We start from the raw sequence: 22,366 nt of genomic DNA, 5'->3' as shown, positions 1-22,366 counted from the left end.
ACCCACTAACTGCAACCACCCTGAATGAGGGCAGAGTATTGCCAGCAGAGTACAGCCCAATTGTACAAGTGCGCAATAGAGAGACAACAACAAGCCAGTGACTCTTCCCCCGAAAGGCATTGGAGGGAGGGCATCCCAGTGGTGACAAGAGCCCACCTGGCAAGACAGCAAGGGTGGACAGTATCAAGCCTTCTGGTTACCTTCACGCCCCGGGCCAGGCTACACCTAATTATAAACTGTGCTGTAGAGATTAGTTTTTAGTAGCACATTGAGTTTGCATTTTTAACCTTTACTGGCAGATCATTCCACAGTAGTGGAGCTCTATGAGAAAAGGCCCTGCCTCCGGCTGTTTGTTTAGAAATTCTAGGTACAATTAAAAGGCCTGGATCTTGCGACCGTAGGTTACGTGTAGGTATGTATGGCTGCATCATTTCAGCAAGGTAAATAGGAGCAAGTCCATGTATTGATTTATAGGTTAACAATAAAACCTTAAAAGCAGCCCTAATCCTAACAGGCAGCCAGTGTAAGGACACTAGTACAGGAGTAATGTGTTTAAATTTTTATGTTCTAGTTAGGATTATAGCAGCCGTGTGCAGCACTAATTGAAGTTTATTTATTGATTTGTCAGGGTAACCGGAAAGAAGAGCATTGCAGTAATCTAGTCTAGAAGTAACGAAAGCATGGATACATTTTTCTGCATCCATTTTTGATGGAACGTTTCTGATTTTTGCAATGTTTCGAAGATCAAAATAAGCAACTCTTGAGACATATTTTATATGTTCATCGAAGGAGAGGTCAGGGTCAAGGGTGACGCCGAGGTTTCTCACAGTTTTTTGGGATACGACCATGCAGCCATCGAGGTTCACAGTGAGATCTGCTAACAACGCTCTTTGTTTCTTGGGTCCTAAAACGAGCATTTCTGCTCGTTGATGCCTCCTCCAACACCATCATTTGATCAAGCCAAGCTAATGGTATTAAGCCCTTTTCTAAAAAATGTTGAAAGATTGTAAGTGTCCTTAAATTCCATTCCAACACCTTTCCAGATCTTTGAGATCATAGGGTCTGGAGACTAGATGTTGAGATAGAGTCATTACCGCTCCATCAGAGGCTGTGCACCAAATCTTTTTTTCTACTTCACTTTTGTTTTTGTCAGACAAGCAGAACAGGTTTTCCCAAACAGGGACCACTCAAGTTGAAGCCTCCAGTACCCATCAAACTATTTTGCACAAAATATAATTTTTTAAAAACATTGATTTTATGGATATATGGATGTTTAGGCGACCTCTTCGACAAAGTTCCAATGCAATTTTGTGAGCAGAGAAAGGTTTATGGGATGAATAATGGTTCTTAAAATAAAAGTAAAATAAATATGAAGCTATAGCCACGTATAGCCATGGGGAGGTGCCAAGTGTCTTTCTTATCATGGACTTGTCATCCACCAGCATTAGAGAGGGTAAAGTCGAGGCGAGTTGAGTGGAAAAACGCCATTAGTGTTCCCCCCAAAACAGCCCAGGAGTCCATTCTCCAATCACCCCAGGAAACAAGTCCTCACAGAAAACTGCATCGCGAAGAACTTTTTAATAACTTTATTGTTTTTTTCATCCCACAATGAAGAAAAGACACTCTATATTACACATGGGAAAGTGTTTGATACCACATTTCCCAAAGCTCATTACTTTGGTGACACAGTATGCACAATACACTCATTCATATACACAATTTTATTGTCATTGGAAAAAAGAGGGCTTAATTTGATCAGCTTGCACCATGTAGATCGGTGTTATTCAAACCTTTTTTGCCGGGATCCCATTTTATCTGTTTTTTATCAGTTCTCCTTGCACATGTTTCATGGACAACATCCCAGTTGTGCCTATGTCAACCAGCAATGTCACATTTTCGCCATTTTATATTGCCTGTCAACAATTGGCTGTCCAAAGTTTTTTGCTCTCAATCTGTAATAATAATGACAAATATCTGCAATTTGTCTAAGTTAATAAATTGCTTGAAGTATCTGCTGGATTGATTTTCCATGCTCGCAACTCTTGCCGCACAAGCTAATGAGCCGTCTTTTGAGGTGATCTTAGATTTTTTTTTTATAGGCTCATTGAGATTAAAAATCTCTTTTCCAAGAGCGTCCTGGCCAAGAATAGGCAGCCTTAAGTCGTTACATAAATTCCAAGTCCATCATTAATGATTTAAAAATGCTAAGAGAGACAAGATTTTGTAGTTTTAAACGATTTTGAAAGGTGTTCCAAGCTGATGGAGCGGATTACATGAAGGCACATTTTCCAAAATTTGTTGTGACCAGTAAGTGACCAGTAAGTAAGTAAGTAAAATAACATCCTGTGAGCGGAGACAGTATTCACCACATTTTTTACAGATAAATGAACATAAATATAAGGACAATAAACCCAATTTGGCTTTGTAAACAAAGGTATACCAGTGGCTAAGTCTACAGGATGCTAGTGAAGACCATCCAACTCCAGCATATAAAGTGCAGTGGTGTGTAAGTGCCTGACAGTTTAAGATAAATCTCTGTGCTCCATGATAAAGGGTGTCAATAGATCTCAAACACTGAGCAGAGGCATTCACATATAAAATACCACCACAGTCCAATATAGATGTTCCTGATATATGTTTTTTTCTGGCTTTAAAAGAGAAACAAGCCTTGTTCCTAAAACAAAATCCCCCAAAAAATGTATAAGTTGAAGTAAATGCAGTTTGAAGGACAAGTCATCATCAATTAAAATTCAAAAATATTTCTATGAAGTTACTGTCTCAATCACATTACCCTGGTAGGTAGTCATACATGGAAGATTTAGAGGTTTCTTTTTTGTTTTAGAGAACATTAATCACATAAAATGGTTGCCCAGTGTTATTCTTTCACTGTTACAGACCATTTGTTTTCCTCCTAGATAGCAAGTTTTTCATTAAGTTGTATCAAATCACATTAGGAGGGGTAGAGCAGTATATTAGTACTGAAAACTGAAAACTTATTATGCGAGATGCGACAGCCAATCAGAGCACGCCTGCCACTATATAGGACCCGTGAGCCCAGAGAACACCCTCCCGAGTTTATTCAGCACGACTCGTGGGATGGCAGGGTAACAGTTCTAGGGGGCTCCACTCCACTCATATAGCCCTAGAGGGGCTTTAGCTCCTAGTGGTTCACGGTGGTTCAAGGATGTACTCCCTGCTGGACCAACCAGCACGAATCGCAGGGTTCAGTAAGAACCGTCCCTTAAAACCCCAAGACGTAACATCCCCAATAGCTGACGAGGTGAGAGAAGGGATGATCGCATGCGTTAATGATGGAAATCCTCCCCCAGAGCAGGCCTATGAACACACAGGCCACCTGAAGGAGAAGAAAGGATGTTGAGCTCAAGCGAAAGGGAAACGTACCCGTTCCACATAAGCACAACAAACAAACCCACGCATCACACATCACAAAATGAGGGGCATGGGAATACAAAACAATTACAATATGAGGGAAGCCCTGCGGAGGAGGCGAACCCGGCAGTGACAATACTCCTGAACCAATCAGGCTACAGAATTAAAGTGTTAAAGCAGAGATAGAATCAAGGCAAAGCACGAGATCAACCACTCGTTTGGCAGAGCAAAAAGCGAGGAGCAAGGCTGTCTTAAGGGAGAGCAGCTTAAGAGAACACTGCCGTGAGGGCTCGAATGGAGGCTCACAGAGACCGCTCAGCGCCCTAGCAAGGTCACACTGCGGGGCACCCAGTCTGGCCACCGGGCGCAGATGGCGCGTTCCCAAAGGGAACAGCGGAGAAGTGGGTGGCTGAAAACAGCGTTCCAGCAACAAACCCTCATGGCTCACAGAGAAGCCGATGCGTATCCAAGGATAGTCAAGGGCGACCTATCCATGTCAAATAGATACTGTGAATGACAGCATCTCCTCCACAGGGCAACACAAAGGGTCAGATGACCCCTGTGCACACCACGACTCAAACATATTCCACCAAGTGGAATACGTTTTGGATGTAAATGTCGCTGGAGCGCCCTGGATGGTGCGGACCACCATAGCAGGCAGGCCCCATTCAAAAGCCTGATGCCTTCCCAGCTTAGGGGCTCCAGTGCTGTCTCCAATCATTTGGAAAAGGTGCGCAGAGCCAGAGCGTTATCATATGGAATCCTTGCATACTTGTAGACCTTGCCCTGAAAGGGAAATCGGAAGAACTTCCTACGCCTGCCAACGATCGGGACATGGAAGTAAGCATCCTTGAGGTCTATGCTCGCACAGAAACCTCCTGGTAGGAAGGCTTCTAACAGGCGAGTAGTGGTGAGCATATGGAACGGCCGTTTGGCTACGCAAGCATTCAGAGATCGGTCTCAATCCTCCCGACTTCTTGGGAACCAGGAAGTTACGGGAGTAAAAACCGTCCTCTCTGAGATCCTCCGGGACCTCTGAGATCGCTCCTTTGCTCAACCATTCCGTTACCTCGGACCGGAGGGCAGACACTCCGTCGGGCGATGACATCACTGTCTCCATTATTCCCAAGCAGCAAGGGGGAGCCGAACGAAACTGAATTAGATAACCTAGTCTGATCGTTTAATCGAGCCAGGCTGACATGGTACAGGGTCCCTTGAAGTCCCTCGCTGTCCCTACCGCCGCCGAGCTCCACTGGAGAGGAAGAGACACGGAACCAAGGAGAGCAGAGAAAGAAAGGGATGAGAAAAAAGAGGAGCCGGGCCGGGAGGCGAACTCGGGTCCACGGGACAAGAGCGCTAACCATTAGGCCGTCCGCCACAGAGTTTTCAGTCTAGGGTCAGGTTGCCTGCGTCGCACAGGAGGTGGAGCAGGAGCCACGGCAGCCAAAAGTGCTGGTGTCTGACCACGGAAGTAACCACTGTGCGTCCGGCGCAAACCGTCTGAGCCTGGTTAAGGTGGAGGATAACCTTTAGATTACGCGCTACCTCTTCGACGTCACTTGATGACGGAGTAGGTGAACGGTCTAAAATATGGGAGGCCGCCGATGTGAGGAGAGCAACGTTGTTCGCCGCGACCAGGGCCTGCGAAACCAGGACGTACACTTTATCCCATAGCTGCCCAGTGTAGCAGTCCTTGGTGGATGGCAAGGCAGGCTTCTTCTCCAACCAGCCCCAGGAAGACAGGAAATGCGCGGCCAACTCGGGGCTCTAGAGGAGGGATGGCCGAGCTGATGGGAGTCTGCCTACCGTCGACTCTGGTGAAGGTACCAAAGGATTTCACGGGAGCTCTGGCAGAAGAAGGCTTTAAAACCATGGCCCTCAGGTGCAGGGGAGTCCACCGGTTAGGCACATTCTCCCCAGGAGCCGAAGGACATGTCGGATGGTTCCTTCGGCGTCAGCAGAGGAGGAAGGGGCAACGGAATACGAAGAGCCGCCCTCTCAATCATGCCCGCAAACTCCATGCGGAGAGGGGGAGGGAAGCAGCAGAAAAGAGGTGGTCATCTAGTTCTCCCCGGAGAGAGGGAGAAGCGTGAGACCCGCCACCACAACCCACGTGGGAAGGGAGCGGGTCTTTCTGTGTCAGAGGAGTCAGGTCCTGCGTAGGAGCGTCCTCCTCAGAATTCAACACGGCAGAGATGTCCACTTCCTGTTCAAAAGCAGCACAGGAGGATCAAGCCAGGGGGTCGGTGAGACCCTCGCGAGCGTGGGCTGGTCCCAGGCAGGAAACGCATGGATGGTGAGCGTATTCCTGGCCTCCTTCACCAAGATGTTAGAGTGATGAGACCGGATGTTGTGAACTCTCTCTACAGCAGACCCATTGATATGTGTGGGGGCGTGGTCACCCCGCCGCTGCTTCCTGTGATCCACAATCATCTCCTTCGTTTTGCTGATATTGAGCTGGAGGTTGTTTTCCTGACACCCCAAAGTCAGTGACCTTACCTCGTCTCTATAGGCTGACTCGTCGTTGTCAGAGATCAGGCCTATGATGGTGGTGTCGTCAGGAAACTTAACGATGGTGTTGGAGACGTGGGTTGCCAGGCAGTCGTGGGTGAAGAGAGAGTACAGGAGCGGGCTCAGCACACAGCCCTGGGAGGAGCCAGTACTGAGTCAGTGAGGAGGAGGTGGCGTTGCCCATCCGCACCACCTGGGGTCTGCCCGTCGGGAAGTTCAGAATCCATCTGCACATAGTGGGGTCGAGACCCAGATCCCTGAACGTCACCGCCAGCTTGTGGGGCACAATGGTGTTGAAGGCTGAGCTGTAGTCAATGAACAGCATTCTCACATATGTGTTCCTCTTGTCCAGATGAGAGAGTGCGGAGTGGAGGGTCAGAACAATGGCATACTCTGTAGATCTGTTATGTCTATAGGCAAACTGCAGTGGGTCAAGTGTTACAGGCATGGCCGCTCAAAGCACTTCATGATGATTGGTGTGAGTGCTACAGGGCGGTAGTCATTCATGCAGAGGAACAATTATGGAATTTTTGAAGCAGGTGGGGACCACTGACTGATGTAGCGATAGGTTGAAGGTATCAGTAAAGACATCAGCCATTTGGTCTTCACAGACCTTGAGAACACGGCCTGAGATGTTGTCTGGTCCAGGAGCCTTGCGGATGTTAATCCTTTTTAGGGCTTTACAGACGTCTGCCCAGGTCATTTGTAAAGGGCAGACGTCCTGGTCCATTTGAGTGTCCATGCCAGGGATGATGTTCTCAAAGCGAGCGTAGAAAGAGTTCAGTTCCTCTGGGAGAGAAGCCGACACTTCCCCCACACTACCTGTATTGCCTTTATAGTCAGTGATGGTTCTCAGACCACTCCACATGTTCCTGGTATTGAAGCCCTGGTAGAGAGATTCAACTTTGACTCTGTATTGGCTTTTTGATGTTTTTATTGCCTTCCTGAGGTAATTGATTGGTAAATGATTTTGTAGTTGTATGTGGTACAACGTCGTCGATACATTTGCTAATAAAAGTGAGTGAGTGAGAATCTGACAGTCTGATGTTGGTGGTTGACTAGGTCAAACAAAGGATATGTTAGATATTTCTTTACTTCTATCACTCAATACAATAAAAAACATTTGTAACCGTTACCAGCCTTAATTGTCTCTGCACTGAATTACAGGTCCCACTGTATGTTAGCTAGCAGTTAGCTGATGTTTGCTAGCAAGCTGTTTGCAGCTGTTTGAATTGGAGTCAATGAGAAGTTTGCAGTGCAGTGTATGTAGTGTTCCTTAGCTGGCAAAGTGACAGTGTTCGTGTCCACCGTCTGAAAGGCACGCATTGCTCGTAGCTAACGTAAGGCTAATCCAGTAAATTTGTTTTATGTTGGTGGGGTTCTCACACAATAGCTGAATTTCACCATCTTGTCATGCAGTGCCGAGGCTGCAGGAAAAGGCAGCTTTATGAACTCTTGATTTCTTCTAGCGTGGGGTGACCACATTTCAAAACCCCTAACAGGGACCCCTTGTGTAACCGAACGTTAATGCACGCGCACATGTATGCGCTTATGCATGCATGTTGGTCATCATGCGTGCGTGTGGTAGGTGGAGCGGGAGGCGCTTTTGGTTTGATGAGAATTGTTGCTTTGCTACGCAGTTGTTTGTTTGGCTCTGACTCGTATGTGGAAACATTACAGTATTTTTATTATTATTTTAATTGTGTTGAAAACCTGGAAAATTTGGTAGTGAAAGACAGAAACCGGGACATTTCTGTGTTTTACAGATATTTGTCGGGACCCGGGACACCCAGCTTGAAACCGGGACAATCCTGGGCAAACCGGGACGGCTGGTCACTGGTGGAATGTTTACAGTGCAAAGCGAAAACACTGATGGAAAAAGACAAGTCAAGCGCAGCATACCACATCTGTTAAAAGTAGGTGCCGGAACAAACTGAGGAAAATCTGGATAAGTGCTGGATCCTGTTCGAGCAGGTGTGGTCTGCTGCGCTTTTAGCTAAAATGAACCACTGCTAATCGTCGTTATTCCCTTTTAAAGCAACATAATTGCACCAGGCTTGCCATTGTAGCCTATAATGACCATGTGTTAGGTAGTCTTAATTAAAGCAGTATTTTGGTGATGTGTAATTAAGATGTGTAATTAAGAACTGTGGCAACCCCACTGCAATTCCCCCAAAAACAAACTTGGGGTCTCGACCCAGACTTTGAATACCTCTGCTCTTACCTAGGGAAAGAAAAGTTTATTCATTTTTTTAAATTTATTTTTAAATTTAGAAAATGGGAGGAGTCAGATATGATTTTGACGTTTGCTCAAAATCACTTTAAAAAAAGCAGGCTCTTTGTCACATACCTACCATGACGCCTCAATCACACCTACATCATCCTTGTGCATCTGGATGTGTGCAACAAAAGTTCCCTTTGTCACATGCCTACCATGAATATTCAATTATAGCACGAGAAAACAGATTTTCATGTCAGATCCAAAGACCTGAAGTATCCACATAGATTGACACTATAGAACCTAATCAAATTTAACAAGTTTGTGAGTATAATTATCACAAGGAAATTAATAATCAATAATTCAATCAAATGTTTCCTTTGTGTAGTAACATAGCCTTTGTCAAATTTGATGATTCAGATTTAATCGTAGCCCCTGCATTAAGTGTTGAATTGAACCCTAGATATTACAGTATTTTTAATAACAGACTATCATATAACCTTGTTGATTTTCATAACGTTATAATTTATGTTTTTTTTAATATCAGTTGATTATAGGTTTGACAGATTTACTATTGCCCTTACCTGTACTTCAGGACTGTGGTTGAATTAACTGGGTACATTTTCTCTGTTGGTGGACCTGTACTTGAAACAAGTTGCTTTCAGGAGAGTAACCTACTCTTAAGAGAAACATTGTTTTTAGAGATGGCAGAAGTTAGTCTGAGCCCTTCATTGAACCCTTTGATAACGGCTATATACACTCACCTAAAGGCTTATTAGGAACACCTGTTCAATTTCTCATTAATACAATTATCTAATCAACCAATCACATGGCAGTTGCTTCAATGCATTTAGGGGTGTGGTCCTGGTCAAGACAATCTCCTGAACTCCAAACTGAATGTCAGAATGGGAAAGAAAGGTGATTTAAGCAATTTTGAGCGTGGCATGGTTGTTGGTGCCAGACGGGTCGGTCTGAGTATTTCACAATCTGCTCAGTTACTGGGATTGTCACGCACAACCATTTCTAGGGTTTACAAAGAATGGTGTGAAAAGGGAAAAATGTCCAGTATGCGGCAGTGCTGTGGGCGAAAATGCCTTGTTGATGCTAGAGGTCAGAGGAGAATGGGCCGACTGATTCAAGCTGATAGAAGAGCAACTTTGACTGAAATAACCACTCGTTACAACCGAGGTATGCAGCAAAGCATTTGTGAAGCCACAACACGCACAACCTTGAGGCGGATGGGCTACAACAGCAGAAGACCCCACCGGGTACCACTCATCTCCACTACAAATAGGAAAAAGAGGCTACAATTTGCACAAGCTCACCAAAATTGGACATTTGAAGACTGGAAGAATGTTGCCTGGTCTGATGAGTCTCGATTTCTGTTGAGACATTCAGATGGTAGTCAGAATTTGGCGTAAACAGAATGAGAACATGGATCCATCATGCCTTGTTACCACTGTGCAGGCTGGTGGTGGTGGTGTAATGGTGTGGGGAATGTTTTCTTGGCACACTTTAGGCCCCTTAGTGCCAATTGGGCATCGTTTAAATGCCACGGCCTACCTGAGCATTGTTTCTGACCATGTCCATCCCTTTATGACCACCATGTACCCATCCTCTGATGGCTACTTCCAGCAGGATAATGCACCATGTCACAAAGCTCGAATAATTTCAAATTGAACATGACAATGAGTTCACTGAAATGGCCCCCACAGTCACCGGATCTCAACCCAATAGAGCATCTTTGGGATGTGGTGGAACGGGAGCTTCATGCCCTGGATGTTCATCCCACAAATCTCCATCAACTGCAAGATGCTATCCTATCAATATGGGCCAACATTTCTAAAGAATGCTTTCAGCACCTTGTTGAATCAATGCCACGTAGAATTAAGGCAGTTCTGAAGGTGAAAGGGGGTCAAACACAGTATTAGTATGGTGTTCCTAATAATCCTTTAGGTGAGTGTACATTCATATATATACATGCTGTAACAATGACAACTATTATGTTACTGTCACAATATTCTGCATTGGTCCAGCCTAACTTGCATGTTAAGAAATGACATGAATTAAAAATATTCAAAAAATGCTATTTTTATTAACATATTAACAGCTAACCAAAATACAAACCAAAACTTGTGCAAACTTTAAATTGGGGAGTTTGGCAAAATGTGATCAATTGACCCCCATTAAGAGCTGTTGCACTGCCATTCAAGTGCTGTGGGTGTTGAACAGTCCTAAACAACATATGTTTATTAACGGAACAAATCCAGGGGTCCATAGCACCATTCCAGTGGTCTAATTGATGTGTCCACTGTAAGATCTATATTCCCTTATTTCATTATAGAACATTCATAGGGGTTGGGAGGGATTAGTGCTGTTTGTCTGTTTATGTCAGTTTTCATCTATTGGTGCTTCATATCCATCCCTACTCCACAGGCCTGCTAGGTTTCACAAGAAAGGATGTTTCAAGGGGACAGGCAAACATGCGCACATTGAAAGGCTGGAGCTAACAATAACTTCAATGAAGGGCCTAAAACAGAATGTTCTTGGCATTTTTCACACATCAAAAAGAAGAAATAACACCGTTTCACTGTTTTGAATATAAATTATTATTGCAACTACATTGCATTGCTACAGAGATAACTTTTTTCCAATAAGAGTGAAATAAAAAAAATGAAAAGTACAACATACATTCTCAATTGTGGGCTGGAACTGACATTGTAGTTGCCTTCAGAGTTAAGTAGAAAGAAATACAGCACTTCATTAATGATATTTCTTAAATATTTCAATAATAACAATAAGTGCTACAAACTATTGTCACACATTCATCAACGCCTTAGAGAATCAGTAAACACCTATAATTTGTTGATGGTTCTTAATTAGCACTTGCACAACAAGTGCTTTACTAATAACAAAAATACCTTTGTCTGAAAAGGCTTCCTCTCAATCTGAAAAAGAATGTGGTTGAATTCATAATACTGAAAAGTCAGGTTTATGGTTTGGGTGCTGTAGTGTAAGTGCTTCCACATGACATTGTCTTTTAAATGTGAAAATATTCAGTTCAGTGCTCACAGGCCTCAAGTTGTGAGGAGTGGAGGAACCAAACTGCATCACTGCAGATTTCTACTGTCTGGCATGGGCAACTGGATGTCCAGAGAGACCCACTTTCTTCCAGTTTAACCCTTTTTTTTCGGAGTAATTCCAATTGCCTCAAAGACAAACACTCTTGTCTTTGAGGCAAACTGAAGAGGGAACTTACACACTTTCCATAAACACAACCACAGGGCAACAAAACCACATACAAACACACCCCACTTTTACAACATACATATATACACAATGTACACACATTTATACGTCCTCGTTCCCTGACGCCTCAATCACACCTACATCATCCTTGTGCATCTGGATGTGTGCAACAAAAGTTCCCTTTGCGACCATGTCTGCCAAGCTATCCTAAGGGGACAGCGAAATCCTCACAGTGGACGAGTCCAGTGTATGCACCACATAGAACACCGGGAGAGTGGGAATGGATGTACCTCCGGTTGTGCCAAAACCCAAACAGGCTGCGGGTGTGATCGAGGCACGAGCGTTCAAGCTACTGCTCACTTAATGCTCCGGAGAGTCCTTCAGGAGGAGGAGGTGATATTCCCAGAGGACACGATGTTCTCCCGCGGCGAGTACTCCGGGTCGTCCTTGTTAGGGTGGGACGAGTTATCGGACTTGCTTCGGCTGAACTCGGCTCCCATGATGGGCCGGGAGAACTTGCCGGTGGGCCGGGCGCACACGTTGCAGCACAGGAGCGTTTTCAGGAAGGCGCGGCGCATCTCGTTGCTGGTGAGCGTGTAGATGAGCGGGTTCATGGCAGAATTGAGCACGGCCAGGGCCAGGAACCACTCGGCCTTGTAGAGGATGGGGCACAGGCGGATCTCGCAGGCCACGTCCAGCAGTAGGAGGATGAAGAGCGGCGCCCAGCAGGCGATGAAGCAGCTCAGCACGATGATCACGGTCTTCAGCAGGGCCATGGACTTCTCCGAGCTCTTGCTGCCGGCGCCGGCACCGCTGCGGCCATTGGACACCTTGCGGAACACCAGCTTGCGGCTGCGCGTGCGGACCAGGGCGTAGATGCGCGCGTACAGCACCACGATGGCCATGAGAATGACGCTGAACACGGTAGTGCAGAACAGGATGTAGGTCTTGTGGTAGAGCGGCAGCACTGTGGAGCAGCTGGGCATGCTCCGGATGCAGTTCCAGCCCATGATGGGCAGGCCGCCCAAGATGGCCGCAATCAGCCACACGGTGCTGATGAGCATGAAGACGCGGCACGTGTTGCCGTTGTTGTGCAGCTTCATCTTCAGCATGGTGAGGTGGCGCTCGATGGCAATGGCCAGCAGGCTGAAGACTGAGGCCGCCAGGGCCACGAACATGCTCCCTTCCCGGAAGAACCACTGCATGGGGGTCAGTTTGTAGGTGTTGGCGCCTGACAGCAAGATGTTGGCCGTGTACACCACTCCAGCCAGCAAGTCTGACAGGGCTAGGTTCCCAATGAAGTAGTACATGGGCTTGTGGAACTTCTTGGTCCTCCAAATGGTAAGTAGGACCAAGACATTCTCAAGAATAATGAAGCAGCAAACAATAATGAAAATCACAGAGTCTGCTTTAAGCCCGGAATCCTGCTCAACTTTCCGGAGCTTCCCTGTGAAGTTGTAGTGCCTGGCAATTAAGTCTGAATACATGGAGTCACCCATGGCTCTGATTTCAACTTGAAATCCCACAAATTCTGTAGTCAACAATTTAGTCCAGTGAGGGGCGCTGTTGCACCAAGACACAGCTGGTGACAGTAATCCTTTGAATTTGACGCCTTACCATTGGAGTTAAATAATCCTCAGAGCTACAGGATATTCTCAGAATATCCTTGGACTCCATCAGGAAGAAACCTCTTAAAAAAGACAGAAATACTCATTTAGAACCGTCATAAAGAACAATATGAATAGTCTTCTCCTGCACTTATATATTACACATGGATATAAAATGATAACTAAGAAGTTGGTAACACTTTTATTTTGAGAGTCCCAGAAGTGTGCCTGTAGATGCTCCGCAGCTTGTCTACTGACTATCTGAGACATTTTAACTATCTACTGATTCTAACCTTTATCTACAGTGGATATAAAAAGTCTACACACCCTTCTTAACATGCCATCTTCTTGTGGTGTATAAGAATGAGGCAAAGATAAATCATGTCAGAACTTTTTTCACCTTTAATGTGACCTATAACGTGAACTATTCAATTGAAAAACAAGCTGAAATCTTTGAGGGGGAAAGATAAAAACCCACTATAACCTGGTTGCATAAGTGTGCACACCCTTAAACTAATACTTTATTGAAGCACCTTTTGATTTTATTACAGCACTCAGTCTTTTTGGGTAGGACTCTGTTAGCATGGCACATCTTGACGTGGCAATATTTGCCCACTCTTCTTTGCAAAAGCGCAGGTGGAGGTGTGCTTTGGGTCGTTGTCATGCTGAAAGGTGAACTTCATCTTCAGCTTTCTAACTGACGCCTGAAGGTTTTGTGCCAAAATTGCCTGGTATTTGAAACTGTTCATAATTTCCTCCACCCTGACTAAGGTCCCAGTTCCAACGGAAGAAAAACAGCCCAAAGCATGATGCTGCTACCACAATGCTTCACTGTGGGTATGGTGTTCTTTGGGTGATGTGGAGTGTTGTTTTTGTGCCAAACATACTTTTTGGAATTATGGCCAAAAAGTTTAACCTTAGTTTCATCAGACCATAACACATTTTCCAATGTGCTTTTGGGAGACTTGATGTTTGTTTTTGCAAAGTTTAGTCGGGCTTGGATGTTTTTCTTTGTAAGAAAAGGTTTCCGGCTTGCCAACCTACCCCAGAGCCCATTCATATGAAGAATATGGGAGATTTTTGTCACATGTAGCACACAGCTAATACCAGAAATTCCTGTAGTTCCTTTAATGTTGCTGTAGGCCTCTTGGAAGCCTCCCTGACCAGTTTTCTTCAATTTTGGAGGGATGTCCAGTTCTTGGTAGTGTCTGTGTTGAATTTGATTGCCACATCCCCAGTTATAAGAGGGTGTGCACACTTATGCAACCAGGTTATTGTAAGGTTTTTATGTTTCATTCTTCCCCCTCGAAGATTTCAGTTTGTTTTGTTCACATTATGTTCACATTATAGGTCACATAAAAAGTGGAAAAGGTTCTGATATGATTTAACTTTGTCTCATTCTTTTATATCACAAAAACCTAGCATTTTCACAGGGGTATGTAGACTTTGTATATCCTAATCCTTAACTTTATTCTATCCTTAATCTTAATCCTTACTCTAAACCTTATTCTCAACCTAACCTTAACTTTAGCCAGAAGTTGTTTATCAATTGATTTAAAGTTTGTTTGTTTAAAGTTTGTTGGTGGTATTACTATCTATAGAATATCTACAGATGGAAATTGTGACTCTCAAAATAATGTGAAACCAAGAAGTTTAGTAAATCAACTTAAAGACAAAATGGAAAGTCTTTCTAAACAGTTGATGAGGATAACAGTTATTAAGGACTATGTGATCAAATAAAATGAAGCAAATGTAAGGTTATTTATTCTCTGTGTGGATATCCTGACAATACACCTGGTTCTAAACTGTGCTGAATTCTTTAAAAATTGAGAAAGTAAGCATATGTTGTTGGCCCAATGAGCTATTTTGAGTGTCAGTGCTTGGGAACCTATTGTAACCAAGCTACAATTACTTCAAACTGATATAAGTTCAAGTTACTCTTAAATTGTATGGTTTACCTAACTGAAGTTACTCTGAAAAAGTAGTTCACGACAACCAAACAATGTCATAAAAATATGTAAATCTGACTCTGTACTCCAACTGCCAAACAGATTACGTTGGGGTCATGATAACAGAATGTGAAGTAAAACTTATAATATACACAAAAAGTGCTTCAAGTAGGCATGATGCTGAAAAATAAAGAAATGTAGTGTAGTTTACCCACATTTTTGCGAAGTCGTATGTAGTTCCACGAGTTAACTACACTGTAAGCAACACAATCAACTACTGATCACAACCTGCGTTTCAGTTTTGTTTAAATACCCCAAGCTACCGCAAAATGTAATTAGTTGTAATTAGAAGAAAAAAAAAATTAAATTACAACTGGAATTGTGCTAAGAATTTCACGGGGAGAGGGCATTTGTTATTACTACGATATGGGTATATGTCTATTAAATGTTTACTTTTGAAAACTTCAGAATAAACTCACAAGAACTAACATAACACCGGTCTCTTTTAAAATGAACTTGAAATGCTGGTGAGCAGATCGTGAGAATTATGAAAACGAATGAAGTATTCGTTCATTCTGTAGTCAGAACGTTTTCGACTTGAATCACTTTCAAAAGGCAAAACAATAATGACTGTTTTTTCGCAACATGATTATTATTTACATTTCATATTAAAATGTTAACATGATGGCTTGACGGAGGTCTAATTATCTAAAAACATTGATACAAATAAGTAAGTGTTGTTTCCTTACCTTAATAGGCGTCATTAATGCGAATATACATTACAAGTATTAACTGTGTTGGCACAAATCCTCAGGTTATTTGTATCCCAGTGGCTGAGTTCTGTGTGTTAGCTCAGTGATCCCATAGACTGAGAAGCTTAGGAAAAACGAAGCTTTTCGTCATCTCTACCCACGAAACCCTCCCCTGCCGCTTAAAGATGCATTCCGGGAATTTTAGACACTGGTTGTAAGAGTGTTGCACACGATCCAAAACGGGTACCTGAAAATGGTTCTGTGCAGAAATGTGTCCCCTGACATCAAAACCACTTTATTTGAAACTTAGAATTCCTTGGGTATCTGAGGCTATTGTGATTCTACTCATAAATTACGATAATCTGAATTTATTTACACATCCAGTTCAAAATGGAAAGAAATATATTTGCCAAGACTGCATCTTAAATTCTGTCCCAGTCGGAAGTCTTGTCAATGAATTTACTGTCATTAAATATATTTTTAATTAACAGTGTGACTCAAATTATGTATGTTGGTGACAAGGTTATAAAGAAGAACACTAATGAATTCACTATAGGCAAATATTGTTCAAACCTTTACAAATAAAAATACAATATTTCAAATTCTGAATGTATGGGTATTCCATGGATGGAGTTTTAGATTATTATTTTGAATTGCTAGTGAATTTGCAATCTCAAAATCTCACAAATATATTTATTGTAATGCTAATATTCATTATAAATGATAGGCCACTGGTACAACTTAAACAAAGAAAAACATATTTTTATCCTGAAGATTATAATGTTTTTGCTTTGACTGAAGAAAAAACTCCCTGGGACCATAAACAAAGTCTTTCGTTTTGGAGGATCACAATGGCTTTCCTTTTTGGTCAATTGCTGCCATTCAGATGTGCATAGCTAAGCAATATGTCCTTTATTATTATTGTGGGGTTTGATATGTCCATTTGGTTAGCACTTTATTTAATCTATTGTAATCATCTACAACGTTTTGTAGAAATAGGTTTATAAATATATTGGATGTGCATATGTTTTATTGTTTATCCATTATGCCATTTACCCAAAGCTTTTGTAATTGTCATCAAAATGGCCTACCTTTAATGAATAATAGCCTTTACTGGAGCTGTGGTGCAGATGTGATCTAATTTCAATTCTAAGATTCACAAACAAAAACCAAAAATGATAATGCCACACACTGCTGTTAATGCGAGTGATTGTATTGTATTAGAGATACAAAATGATGTCTGATGAAGCCCTAAAGGACGCTGTAATCATGATATTATAAAATCACGTGGGGAATGCAACCCAGTGGTTTCGTTTGGCTGTTGATTTTGTAATATGGTTTAGATATTTTTAAATTTTTTATTTTACTATGATACTACTACTGCTATTACCTTGAGTATTGGCAAAGGCAGTTGTGTTAGTAAAATTAACAACAATTATATTCATAATGTACTGTAATTCATGAAGTCCCGTATTAGAAATCTTTTTGTTTAAATCTCTGGGAATGTGCCAGCTGTGCGTATTATTCCACCCCCTGAGGTTCCACCCCTAATATTAAGGCCAGCGTTATGAGTAGGAATACCCCCCTGCGGCCCCCCCTTCGTCCCCTATGTTCCTATGTAAAAGAAAATTCTGCCCATTAATTCCATGTGCTGCTCCATCAGTCTCTTCAGGTCTGCTGCTCCGTCAGTCTCTTCAGGTCTGCTGCTCCGTCAGTCTCTTCCGGTCTGCTGCTCCGTCAGTCTCTTCAGGTCTGCTGCTCCTCCCAGCCCTCCGTGTACTGGGGCAGGGGGTAAACTTGGCACAGTATCACCAACCGACGATCATCCTTACTTTTTGAGAGGATGGCGGCTGCATCAGGTATTGGGGATGGTTTCGAACAGAAATACTCACATGTTTAATTGCTACCAATGTTTCCCCGAACAAGCCATCACTTCCACCAGCCTCTCCACTGTGAGCAGGAAGTAGTAGGCCTCTCAGTTCCCAGCAGACTGCAACTCTGGCTGAGAGAATAGTTAATGCACCTGAACAATGATCTTGCTAGGGACTGTAAATTAATGAGTGAGCCTGTCTGTATTTTGTGCAGTATTAGTCTTTCTGACTGGTCAGGTTACCTATGAGTCCATGGAATCAGCAGTTTCACTCCAGAGGCAAGAATGAAAGAGAGCTGCTGCCTCTTTTCTAAGAAGCAATCCCTAGCTGTGAAACGTCACATTTGTTTTGTGATACAGCAGCAGCAAAGACCTAACAAAGACATTTTTATATTTTAGTAATTTAGCTGATACGCTTATCCAGAGCTATTTACATACAATGTCAAGTTTTTTCTGGTTTAAGTTAAAACAAAGAGCAGATAGAGGGAAACATGGAAAATAACAAAGGAACTGCTTCCTTCGAGAGGAACATTTGGTACAGTGTTTGACAAAGAGAATATCTATATCCATGCCTCAGTTGGTCATCAGTGAATCAATGATGGCACCATGGCCGTGAGCTTTCTACACCATCAACCTAAAGGAGATCAAAAGCCTGCTTACAGAGGGAGCCTATGGCTTTCAATTTTATAGCCCCTTAAAATGTTCCTCCACCGGACTGACCTATTTATCCTCTCAGAATGATTGTGGCCTACTGGAGGGAGAACATCATAAATCTAAAACAAAAGGAACCATAGATCAACCATCCAAAAATGTTCTCTTCATTCCCTCATGATTTCACTGCCATGCTTTGCTGAACACAGCACCTAACTTGCCATCCGCTGTTAATAGATAATCATATTTTGGATATTTGATGATGTGCGTTTCTGCGAATGGGAACCAAAGCAGCTGGGTCCTTATGCACGTCACCATGCCCCCCCCCCCCCTCCCCTCCTGTGTCCAAGAGGTCAGTGGAAGAGTGGCCATGCAGAAAAATATTCGGAGGGGTGAAAAGGAGGAGAGAGAAAAAGGAGACAAACAAACGGAGGACTGTGCTTCCATGCGCTCCGGTGACTGTTTCATGGTTCCAGAGTCGAGGAGGAGAAGTGACATCGGGCCCCAAAATGGAGAAGAGGGGCCCTGACATAAGATGTATGACTGCTCGGTGGTACCTAAAAAGGAAGAAATGTGTTTGATGATATTGCTCTGTCGTGCTCCGGTTGATCCTTGATACTTCAATAGGGGAAAATCTTCGAAAAATCTTTCTTGTTATCACTCCCTTCAGTCTTTTGGATCTGGTTGGTTCGTCATTACCCCAGTCCTTCCTCACTTACAGTGATTGGATTTAGTGCAGTTGAATGTCTATGGGTTTATCCTACAACCCTCCACTCCATATTAGTATTTTCCTATACCCTATTTATATGTACTGAAACGGATCTGTTTGTGTAGTATATTGTTCACAGTGTACCAAAGTTACTGTCGTGAAAAAGTCAAACTTTCAAAGACCACCTCCGGGAATAACACAGACTGGCACAGCCCAGGAAAGGATGGAGACGTCACTGATTTTGGACAATGTGAAACCACAGGCTATTTAGGCAGCTACATAGCACTGCTCTAGACTTCTGTTGTAGTTTAGTATTATAGCATTAGTCTAAGAAAAGTGGATTATTTATTTTTTTAATCTCGAACAAGGAAAGGATTGACCCAGAGATGAGGTAAAAAGTTGGTTTTCCCGGAGTGTAGCGTAGGTGTTTTTGGAACCCCTGCAGGTCATAAATCGTAAACATTTTGTGGTGCGTACCCACAACATTAAACTCCTCTCATGAAGCGTTCCACAGCAATACGATTGCAGGAAATGCTCTATCAACGACTGGACTGAAAACTGTAGTAATTTACAGATGTTTTTACTAGGGCTCCCGGGGATATTTTTACTTTAGGTGTCAAAAAAAAAAAAAAAGTTACTGCAACAAAGCATGGCCTATTTCACAGTGTCCAGTGTATTACTCACATAAAGAATAGAAAAAAACGTAACAGCTTACACTTTACTTTTGCCAGATTTCGGTCTCTGGGCAGCCTACACGCAGACAAAAGTCCCAAATGTAATTGTGAACGCCGTCCATTGCATATCCACCCTACTTAGCCTATGATCCACAAACCCTAGAGTTGACCCGATTGGACCAGGTCAAGTATACATTGTAAGGAGGGAGGAAGGAGAACGTTTCACCAAATGTAACAATCACCACATCCTTGCTTTTTCCCTCTGGCCTAAAAGTGACTCGTCTCCTTCCTCCATCCGGTTCTCACAGTCATTATAGATAGCGTCAATCAACCACACCCCAAACATGCGTGGGGAATTCGTGGTTGTCACACTGGCCATCAGGAACCCATACAGAGGCCGCTGTCACCCAAAAGTAGGTTGAAAAGACAGTGGTGTCAGACACGCTTCAGGATAATCAATGCATTTAATGTGCTCAATTACTGAACGTGGGATGAAAAATGTTTGACGGCGTTGTCAACAGTTGAGAGAGTCTTTGGAGAAGGAAGTCAAATACAGTGGAGATGGGCACGAGAAGTGAACCATGTGGGATGAGACTGCAGGCCTTGATGGGTACTGGACATGTTCTGCACCTAACTCTGCTTATTCAATTCCTGAGTAGCAATCAGCTCCACGTGGTTAACTGTGAAGTCTCGGGAATGTCGCTCACTCTCAAAAAGGAAATTCTTGGACCGTCCTTTGTCGTCTATTGAACTGACATGTAGAAATAATTATTGTCCATTGGACTGACTTATAAATCATAGGAGTTGCATTTCCAAAATGGTCATCCTCTAATGCAGTCTGTGAATTAATGAATATCTTTTATTTAGTTGTGGTGATTGAACATCTGTAAAGGTAACAGCAGTTGAGGGCAGGTGTGGCTGGTTATGGATAAGTGATCTCCAGTGCCATTTACTTTATTATTCCTGCTACAGACTAAACCTAAACTGGGGAGTTAGACCTAGGTCTACATGATGACAGGATGGTCTGGACAGGACTGACCTTGTGGAATAATAGAACCATTTAGACTTTGTGTGTGTTTTATATGCATCCATGAAGCTGGAAATGATTCTGGCCACACATGAAGTAGAACAAAAGAGCAGAAATCGGCATGGGGCCATTGTCCAGAAAGCCGCTTGAATTCCCTTTGTTGTCGGGGGCAAATCTGAGCCTGACGTGATCCAGATCTGTGTAAGCCTTTAGACCAGGTCTCGTATATTAGAAAGGCTTTGGAGATTTCTCTGACAAAAGAGAGCTTTGTACAAAAAAAAAGAGAACACACACATAACCACACAAACTAGACACCTTAAACTGTGTTATTTAAGACGATATCAGGAACTGATAACTATAGTCGGAAAGAATGGAGGGCAGATGAAAGACAAGAATAAGCTACAGTCACTAGTTTTCCATTACCAAACTGTGGCTGTTGACTCCAGTTGTGGTAGCTCCTGATATATTCTGCTAGTTTCTTTGGAAAAGATCATAGATAAGTCTTCCCAACTGCTAACCAAGTGGTGCAGTGGTCTTACGCAGACTTTCAAAGTCAGCCCTGTCCAGACCATCCTGTCATCACGGAGACCTTGATGTTAACTCCCCAGTTTAGGTTTAGTCTGTAGCAAGAATAATAGAGTAAATTACACTGGAGATCACTTATCCATAACCAGCCTCACCAAGTTGAGTTCAAAAGTTGTGAAAAAACAATCAACTGGGATCAAACCAAATATTTAAAAATGAAACAGTAGAGCTTCTCCAATACCCTCATTGCTCTGATGGAACACTTCAGACAGTTGGGTCCTCCACCTAGATCTATACTCTCAGGATGCATTGTTTTGGAATCAGGTGAATGTGTGCTTAGTGTGTCTGTATGTGCTATAAGTGTGTGCTCTGAAAATATTATAAACATGAAAGAAGAACTGCGCCTTGACCATAGACACATATCTTAAAATAATTGTCACATTACCATGTTACTGTGACTTAGAGGAAATCAGCTGCTAAAAGTGTACTGTAGGTTTTATTGAGAGAACCAGCAGAATAAACTGACACAGGCACATTGGCACTGTTTTTTAGCCGGTCGCCATGGTGCAGAGTAGACTATGCCCAACCCTGAAAAGGGTCAAACGCATTCAAGGAGAAGGGTCTTTTGTTGGAGGAACGCCCCCTTCGCAACATTCTCAGTTTTTCTGAGCCTTTCAGATGAACAGGAAACAGGACTTGGATGGGTCATGAGTCTTAGGATCTCTCCCTGCACTGCCATGTCAAAATTCACTATGGGAATTTATTTCAGTTCTAAACTAACTATAACTTACCCACTAACTAACAGGCCAAGCTTGTAACAAACAGCATATTGTAACTCTCTGTCTGCCTTTGGGACGCATCCCAAAAGGACTGTCAAAAGATGCGTCTCTGTGTCTTTGAAACTTCAGAACACCAATGATAGATGGTGATCCTAAGAGGTCAAGTGTTACTCGATGTTCTGGGATGCAAGTGACTGGTCAGTGACAAACAAAGGCCTGCCTTTCCAGACCAATTGATGCTGGCACAATGCCACAATGGATCCTTGTTTATGAAGAGATGAATTCCACACTGGCTGATCCTCGCATCTAAAATGGAGATGATGCATATTAAGCTTTGGACCCGTGTTCATACAATTTTGCCTGAGAAAACAACCCAATAGGACCCCGGTAGAGTTATTCTAGCTGCCACCAGATAAGTTACGACAGGCTGGTCTCAGGATGTCTGAGTGACCTAC

General features: G+C 43.1%; 1 protein-coding gene across 1 annotated transcript; it reads right to left on the bottom strand.

The window, feature by feature from the left end:
* Positions 1-10,194: 10,194 nt before the first annotated feature.
* s1pr1 (sphingosine-1-phosphate receptor 1) lies at positions 10,195-15,827 on the bottom strand. Its single transcript, XM_010871362.5, has 2 exons — positions 15,674-15,827; positions 10,195-13,058 (listed from the first exon to the last, which is right to left on the bottom strand). Exon 2 carries the CDS (start codon positions 12,865-12,867, stop codon positions 11,749-11,751), a length of 1,119 nt encoding a protein of 372 aa, XP_010869664.1. The 5' UTR covers positions 12,868-13,058; positions 15,674-15,827; the 3' UTR covers positions 10,195-11,748.
* Between the last annotated feature and the right edge of the window lie 6,539 nt (positions 15,828-22,366).

Source organism: Esox lucius, chromosome 8 (assembly GCF_011004845.1).
Source record: "Esox lucius isolate fEsoLuc1 chromosome 8, fEsoLuc1.pri, whole genome shotgun sequence".
Lineage (NCBI taxonomy): Eukaryota > Metazoa > Chordata > Actinopteri > Esociformes > Esocidae > Esox > Esox lucius.
The sequence above is the reverse complement of the archived record's forward strand: the minus strand, read 5'-3'. Positions and strand labels throughout refer to the sequence as shown.